Raw genomic sequence first — 9,316 nt, forward strand, 5'->3', positions numbered from 1 at the left:
ATGCCCTGCGTACTGAGGAACGCGCAATGTACCTCCACAGGTACGCCCGACGTAACCGAGGTTCCACGTCTATCAAAGGAGTGCGAGGCTAGCCTTCATTCTTCACTCCTCATCCATTCTTTCTCTCTCTACTCTCTCTCTCTCTCTAAACCTCCTAAAACACCCCCAAGCCCTAGGAAACTTCCCTAGCACTAGAAGAATGTGACAACCGTCAAAATTGAGTCAAGTCAAAGTCAAACAAAGTCAACAAGTCAAAACCAATCGACTCAATTAACCCTTGTATATTAGGGTTTACACTATGTAATTACTGTACAATGCAATATCTTAATGAGACAAACATCATTTGGAAAGTTCGTGTGTTGAATTTCCTAAGTAAACATTGAACCAAAACGATAAAACATTATTGCACACTCATCGGGAGTGTGTACGACACTAAAACACGGTTTAACGGGGTTTACGAACCTTGCGATGTGAAGCCGGACACTCAAATTAATCACAAACGAAACCTCTCTAAATCGTTTTCACTCTATCTCTTTCTATTTGAAATCTCTCCCAAATCTCTCTCAAAAAGTTACTTTAACTTTTTGTAATCATTTGGGTCATATCGACCCTTAACCGGGTCAAAAATCGCTTAAAACGGGGTAAAAACGGGTAAAATAGCCTTAAGGACCTGGAACTGAAGCTTCAGGACCGAAGCCTCTCATCCGAGGCCTCGGATCCGAAGCCTCTCATCAGGACCGAAGTTGAAGCCTCTTAGGAGACCGAATCCGAAGCCCTCAGACAGCAGCCTCGCATGCGAGGGTCCGAAGTCTCGGCCCCCATCCGAGAGGTCTCGCAGACGGCCCCTTTTTACCGGTTTTTCGACTACGACTTCGTTTTAACTCCGTTTTTCATTATTTTAACGTGGGATTTTCACCCAAAACTTTATTTTATAAACTAAGGCCCCAAAATATATAAATCTCCAGGGTTTTTAAAAAAATATATTAAAAGAATTAGTGGTTGAACTAATTATTGAGGGAATATTTGCTTTTCCTTAATTTATGGCAAAAGCAAACCACCACCACCTCACTCTATGATTAGCCACTCTTTCCCACTACCCCTTGTCACCTTAGTGGACCTTTACACCCAATCTCCAGCTCTTCCCACGTTCTAAGAGCTGGAGAATTGGTCATCTCTCCTCATTCTCATTAACTTCTTTCATTCTACACTTAGCAACCAAAGAACACTCTCCAAAATTCTCTCATCTTTTCTCTCAACTTCAAGAACTTCAAGGCTTTCTCCAGGGATTTCTTTCTTCAATTAGTAAGTATCTTCATCATTCATATAATTATTACACTCCATTCTACTCAAATCATTGATATCTTACACAAATTCCATCTTATTCGGTGTTAGATTCTCGAATCATCAAGACATCTTCTTAGTGTTCTTGGGTTGAACACTTCCTCTCTCTTACTTTCATCTACTGAAACCACATAGGGTGAGTTCATACCCCTACATTTACATGTTTTTCTTAAGTTTTAAGGGGGGAATACAAGTAAAATCATCAAGAACACAATTAAACTTTTTCTATCAGATTACATCAGAAAAGATGAACTTCGATCACGGACTGTTTTGGTCAACTTAAATATTTTAGTTTTCAAAACTGTTCCAGGTGCAAGTAGTTCAAAATCTTAGCTTTAAAATGGCTACTTACACATCTCCATATGATTTGTCTACAATTTATGGTGATTTTTACAAAACTGCCTATCATTTCAGAGGCAAACCCGGACCAGTCTGTGATTATGAACATTTTCACCTCTGTTAGAGATCACTAAAAATCATGATAAAATTTACGAACAAACTAGACTCATATTCCAAACTCTCAGAATTTGCGGATTTGGATTTGGAGCTTTGATGATTTTTCTATAAATTTTCTAATAACAGTAACAGAAACTGTATACAATAAAAAGTTGCTGTCAATTTCATTTCACCTTGTAACATGTTGAGCAAGGTGTATATCTTTATGTGATTATATGTTATTGCAATATATGACATTTTATCTTAATATTTAGACACACATCAGTTTACAAATGGATTTGGACATATAAAATATAAAGAATAACAAGTGATTATAATCAAAGTACAACCGATACATTCAAACATTTAATAAACTATTTTGAATATAGTTTGCATACATTACTACGTACTACCCTTGGTTGATAAACTATAATAGGTATAGTTTATGATACATTACATAACACATACATTTAAAAAGGGTACATTTATACAAAGGATATTTTCATTAAGCAAGGTACGGCCATACGGTACCAAGTTTTCATAACACGTAATTCCGTTAATGACTTTATGAAACATTACATAACACATACATTTAAAAAGGGTACATTTATACAAAGGATATTTTCATTAAGCAAGGTACGGCCATACGGTACCAAGTTTTCATAACACGTAATTCCGTTAATGACTTCTGTGAGACATTACATAACACATACATTTAAAAAGGGTACATTTATACAAAGGATATTTTCATTAAGCAAGGTACGGCCATACGGTACCAAGTTTTCATAACACGTAATTCCGTTAATGACTTTGTGAGACATTTACTTCAAATTACCATTAAGTCATGTATTGTAACCAGAGTCTCCTTGAGGGAGAGCGTGATAGTTGTGTATAGATCTATATTGGGTTTGACAAACCCACACCTAAACTGCATGCAACAGTTAGACCGATAGGTCTGGGGTGACAAATGTCATAACATTTCCGACGCCTGAAGAACGTCGTTTTAGGCAACCTTGGTCATAGTATGGTTATAATAAACTCACATAAAGTATTAATAAACATTGGAATTTACGGGAACTTCATTAAAATTTAACGAGTTTATGTCGATTTAAACTTGCATTGTTTTACTATAAATATGACAAATTACTTGTACATTTCGGTCTTTGGGTTTTAAGACTACATTTACACATTAAGGAAAATATTGGATTTTCTAATACAAATACTACTTTTACAAACGAAAGGCTTTTAATAATACCAAACAAAAGCTTATGAACTCACCAACCCTTGTGTTGACACTTTTTCAAACAACTTGTATTCTCAGGAAATCATTAAACAGGTAACCAAGTGCATTTGAGGATGGGACGCTAAGGCGTCTACTATTTCATATTTTGACAACATAATGTAATTGATTTGTAAACATGTAATTCATACAATGATGTAACTTTTTCAATTATATATATGTTGGTTGGGTTTGCTTGAATTACTATTACAATTGTTGTTATGATACTATACATGAAGTCCTCCACCCCCGGACGTTTCCACCATCCTTGGTTTGGGGGTGTGACAAAGAAGGCCCCGGAGCGCCCGAAGGCTCCAAGAATAAGAGCTTTTCGCCTTGGAAAGTCTTGTCCCCGCAGAGCCCGGTTTCTAGCAAACCTCGCGGTTTCGTCGAAGTAAATCATATTGTTAAGAAGCGAAGCGATGTCCAAGTTGGAATCACCACTTTATCAAGTGAGTGCATAGCTACTTTCATCTAATACATAGATATGAAGTATTTTATATAAATTACGTGCTATGTGTGCATATTATCTGTTAACCTGAGATCTACGCTGGATGAACGATTTAAACATCTTTTTTTATGATTTAAACTGTATATGTATTTTATATCTACAAATATGTTTTGTAAAACATGGGTAGATGAAATAGTTGATGTGTGATGAAATAAAATGATGAGAGGCCTCGATGATTATGATGTTCCAGTCATCTAGCGGAGTATACATGACGACCTTGGATTATTCTAGACAGGCGAGTAGAACGTTAGTAGGCTCGCAACCTGTAGGTGTTTATTTGAACTACGTGTTCACCAGGTGTACTCCATCCCCCTCATGGTTGCCTTAGTTGACATGTATTGTTGAGGAATCCCCAAAGCAATGTTGTCCACCCCGATGAAAAATCTTTAGGCTAGGTCCCTTATAATAGATGTTTTAGGGACGTAAAGTGAGGATAACAGGAACGAGTAATTAGGTTGAATGATTTGATGAAAATAATAAATTTATTTATTGTGGGTTGAAAACCCTATGTGCTCACCAGGCTCCCAAGCCTGACCCACTCAGTTTCTTGTATTATAGGTAATGACATAAGAGCATATATGCGATGATCTGATGAGAGATTATGGATTATAGGTCATTAGAAAAAAATATAATGTTGTAAGGTCTATGTTGTTTTTCTGGCCTATGTTGTTTTTGTTTATGCTTTTGATCTGTATTGACAATGACATACCGAGGTTTGTAATATAATGAAAATACATTTCTTCAGAAATGCTTTGATAAGTTCTGTATCATATTTTTGGGAACAAATTCCGTAACATATTTCTTTAAAAGTATACTCTGATTTTTCAAATAAAGCATAAACAAATCAGTCTTTTCTGGCCGTGAAATTGGGGATGTCACATAAGCCTCAGTCTTCGGATGAACAATGTCCTTTTTGTTCAACCAAGGTTTCTTTTTAGAGTTTAACCCGGAAGACTGTCCTATAGATGGATTGTTGAAACATGGCTTAATCAGGACTAAGATACACTTAGAAACAAGTTTAGAGTTTGACACAAGGTATTCGAACGATGAGTTGTCATCACACTTAAATTCTTTATCAATATCACTATCAAGGTATGCCTAAAATGGGTTAGGTTGGTCCTAGTCATGTCCACATGTCTCAGGAATGATTTCCTCAATAACACAATTGTTTGGACGACCAGAGTTCAGAAGATAAACTCCAGTACAACCTATTCCATGTGGACGTTCCAAAGACGGATTCAGGTCCAGGGATATCAGGCGGAAGTTGCATGGAATTAGGACATGTAATGGTGATCGGTTTGAACTCAGGAATCAATGATTGATATCCGCCCAAGGTCTCATGATGGGACGACAATGGCGAGACAGGGGTATCCAAATAAGTAAGGTTCGGAATGTATCCCATAAATGTTAAATTTTGAAGATCCCTCAGGGGACGAGCAATATGTTTCAGAAACTCGCTTCTGAAACCAGGTGCTTTGGACTAGGGATGACGAAAATTGTGTGTCATTTTCTCATTATCTTCATGAACATTAATTGAATTATACAGACTATGAATTGTACCATTAAGACGCATGTTATATTGAAATAAGAGATTTCTTTCACTAACTGAAATTTCACATTTGTCATTCAAGATAATACATTCATCCTTAGATATTACAAGTTCTCTTTCTAAGAACTCTATCTTAAGCTTGCGATCTTCAAAACGTAATCTAAGTCTGGTTAATTCACTACCCAGCTTCTCAATTACTTCTATGGAAGACTCATAGTATTTAGGAATAACTATCATATCTGATTGGATTTAAGTTAGATAAGCTTCACAGACAGATAAATTGAAATTATTATCAGTAATCATAGATTTTACCTATTGGATGATTCTTTGGCCAGGTGGATCGTTGGTTTCCATGTAGTAGTAATTCGGCTTAGCATCCTCATCATCAGCTTCAGAACTAGAACCAGAAAACCAGTAGCCTTCATGACACTTAATCGTCTGTCTGACCATAATACACAAGTTTCTACCAGATTTTCCTCCACCCTCATCACCAGATGACCAATACCCATCGACATTTCTTGAAACTGTAGTGAAAAGTGCCTTTTCACTTTCTGCAAATTCCTATGCTCGACGAGAATAGTAGGCGGAGACTTTCACCTTTGGTTTATGAGGAACATCAACCAAGTAGTCCTTTGCATAGTGGTTTCCGAGACCATACTTGTGACACACAATCTTGGGTTTGGCTGTGGTTGGAACTTATTGAGGTTCCTAAGAACGATTTGGAATGTTGGGTCAATATGCTGGTGTATTTTTCAGTCGGTGTGTATTTTTAGTCGGTTTATGGTAAGGTTGAGGATTGCTTTGGTGAAGAGCTTGAAATCTATTCTGAAAAGGTTTTTGATGGGGATTCCATGGTCGTCTATACTTTATAGACAGAAGTACAAACTCTTTCTGGAAACAAAGTTCAGAATCAACAACTTCTGGATCAAGGTTTTCTTCACAAGGGAAGTTCAAAACAGGTGAACTGATTGAGTAGGTTGAACAAGTGGAATAGGTGGGATAGCTCTAAATGGTTTTGATACAATTGGGTTCGGAAGGAGTAGACTGTCCTAACTGACTAGAGCAAGAGGACCTCAAAAAAGTTCTCTTAATGTTTGTGCAACATTAGATTCATGACCTTGTAGTGCATCAAACAATTGGTAGAGCTTCAGTTTCTTCAGAGATCCATTACTTTGAAGACACAATTTTAAATTTCCCTATCATTTTCCGATACTGTTGATAAACTTAAGGTTGTACTCAAGTGCAGTTCGAACAACACCATGTGTAGTCATGTTGTTGACAACGATTCTGTAATGATTTGATGTAGAGGCAACAGATTCACCAAGAGTGGTAGTGAAATGTCTAAGTCGTTCACCACAAACGTCAGACGCATGTCCTTCAGATTTTCGACCCTTCAAACAAGTCTTGAAGTGTACCCCAAATCTCTTTTTTAGATTTGCACAACTTAATGTGCTCAAAGAGAGATGGTGGAACACCAAACACCATTTTGGAAAAATAAATCTGGTCTGCATGGAGTTTCTCGAGATCATTAGCAGTTAGAGGTGCTAGTCGGAGCTCTTCTTGGCCTACTTGAGTGGTAACCGCATCTCTAACCACTTGTCTGATAGGAACATGTGGACCTTCTTTCACTGACGACCATATTTCTTCACCTTTTTCTTTGCAAAGCAACAATCTCTCCATTCTAACTTTCTAGTGATCATACTCTTCATCAACTAGAAATGGGGCATGTGATGGGTCACCCATGCTATTTGTGATTTACATTGAATACATTTGTTGAGATTGACTAGAAGCAGCCATTGATGTAAAGATATTAGAGTTGAAGTGGTATAAAGAAGAACTTTTATCTTGATCACAGAAATGATTGAGATACCAATGTAATCTTCAACTAATTATAATATGTTCTTATGGATTCAAAGGACAACCACTTAGGCTATAATACCCATTGAGAGAGCAAGGATTTACACGAACAAGTTTGAGAACTCAAACCTTGAGTTAATCTAACGTCAATGGTTGCTAATAACAAAATATACAATCAAGTATGGTTAAACCAATCAAGCCTTCAAATAAATAACTCAACAAAGTGCTCAAGATAATTAAAATAAAGTAAGAACAGTGTAAAGAAAATAAGAACAAGAAGAATGTTACAGATAAATAATTGACTAAATGATTCTTTGATTTTATAGAAGTGAAGAAATTCTCGAGTTGCACACTGGTACCTATTATAATGGTTGATACTCCTTTAATACACAAGGAGATACATAAGACAAATATGAAAAAAGTGTGCATGGACCTAAGTGGACTGAAGATCAACAGCATGACACAGTCGTCGTTGTTGTTGATCTTGTCGGCTGTACAACACTACATTACAAATATTAAAAAACAAACTAGTACTTTCACTTCTGACAAATACATTGACCAAATTCTCTAACGACAGCATCTTGGATATCTATATATCTCGGAATCTATTCTTCATCTCGGAGTCAAAAAAATCTCGGAAAGACATATCATCTCGGATTGACTAAGGGGCACATTCATGTACTAACAAAATGACTATCGACCAATAAGCTTGATTGGTTGCAATCATAAGATAATTACAAAAATTATTGTGTTGAGATTCAAACAAGTCATGAGGTATTGCATAAATGAGGTTCAAACAACTAACGTGGATGGGAGAAACATCATTGATGGACCATTCCTAGTTAACGAAATATGTGCTTGTTCTAAAAAAACCAAAAAGAAGGTCTTGTTGTTTAAAGTATACTTCAATAAAGCCTCTGATTCAATAACTGGGGGTTTCTAGACAATAATCTTTCACAAATGGGATTTGGTGAAAATGACGGATGTGGATCAATGGGTGCCTGACGTCTTCAAAAGCCTTCGTCTTGATCAACGAATCTCCAACCGATAATTTCACCACTTCAAAGGGTGTTTGTCATGGGGATCCCCTTTCCCCGTTCCTATTTATTACAGCAATGAAAGAGTTAAGTGTGGAAATGAAAGAAGCATGTGTCAATGGTGTTTTTCAAGGATTACAGTTACCAAACAGGGGTCCTCTAATCTCGCATCTACTCTATGCAAATGATGCACTCTTCATTGGTGAATGGTTAGAGCACAATGTCAAGAACCTTGCAATAATCTTAAGGTTTTTCATGCATCCTCGGGTCTTAAAGTCAACTTTTAACAAATCTCGGGTGTTTGGTGTTGGGGTGGAGTTGGATGAAGTGGCTCGATGGGCTTGTCCTCTTGGCTGCGAACCTTCAGTTCTTCCGTTTAATTACCTTGGAGTACCTGTCGGAGCCAATATGTGACCTAAAAAACACTGGCAACCGGTGATAGATAGGTTCCATAAAACTCTGACATTGGAAATCTAAAACTTTATCATTCAGAGGCAGGCTCACGTTAATCAAGTCGGTGCTAGGAAATATCCCAACTTATTTTATGTCTCTATTTGTGGCACCCGCTGGAGTTATTGACAAGCTTGAAAGACTCAGACGACGATTTCTATGGAGAGGCTCGAAGGATCGGGAAAAGATACACTGGTTATCATGGGACAAGATCATTCAATGCAGATCTTATAGTTAAATGTTGGTGGCGGTTCAAATCATATACGGGGTCCATATGGGCCATAGCAATCAAAGGTATGCATAACTTAGCAGGTAAATCGGATCACGTTTTCACCCTAAAAACTCTTGTGGAAGTATGGAACAACATTGCTTGCTCACAAAAGGATTTGGAGAAACATGGAATATCGACTAATATGGTATTGGACAAAAAAAACTCCAGCGTCGATGGCAAGACATGGGCATGCCCTTTAACTCATGATGGTGACTACCAAGTTAATGCATTAAGGAATAGATTTGATTAATGTGAACCGGTGTATATAGGAAGGTTTGTATGGCCGAAAGAAGTCTCTATTAAAGTTACCATGTACATATGGAGGGCTAAGCAGGGACACATCCCAACATTGGTGGGCATCTTTAATCAATGTATCAATGCAAATTCAACAATCTGTTGCCAATGTGATGAAACCGAGGAAACAGTGGATCACTTTTTGGTTAAATGCTCATATGCTAAAACTGTCATGGAATGGATATTGAAGTGGTGTCACGTCCCTATTGCAAATCTCCGCACAGTTCAAGACGTAATTAATTATGCATCAAACTGGGAATGTCTGAAAAAAAAAAAGATTACTGCGGATTTG

At 37.2% G+C, this 9,316-nt stretch overlaps 1 protein-coding gene across 1 annotated transcript; it reads left to right on the top strand.

The window, feature by feature from the left end:
• Positions 1-7,955: 7,955 nt before the first annotated feature.
• Positions 7,956-8,423, top strand: LOC145105908 (uncharacterized). Its single transcript, XM_079042976.1, has one exon. The coding sequence runs from the start codon at positions 7,956-7,958 to the stop codon at positions 8,421-8,423; it is 468 nt and encodes a 155-aa protein (XP_078899102.1).
• Positions 8,424-9,316: the final 893 nt, after the last annotated feature.

Source organism: Lactuca virosa, chromosome 4, assembly GCF_052849685.1.
Source record: "Lactuca virosa cultivar CGN04683 chromosome 4, Lactuca_virosa_CGN04683_v6, whole genome shotgun sequence".
Taxonomy (NCBI): Eukaryota; Viridiplantae; Streptophyta; class Magnoliopsida; order Asterales; family Asteraceae; genus Lactuca; species Lactuca virosa.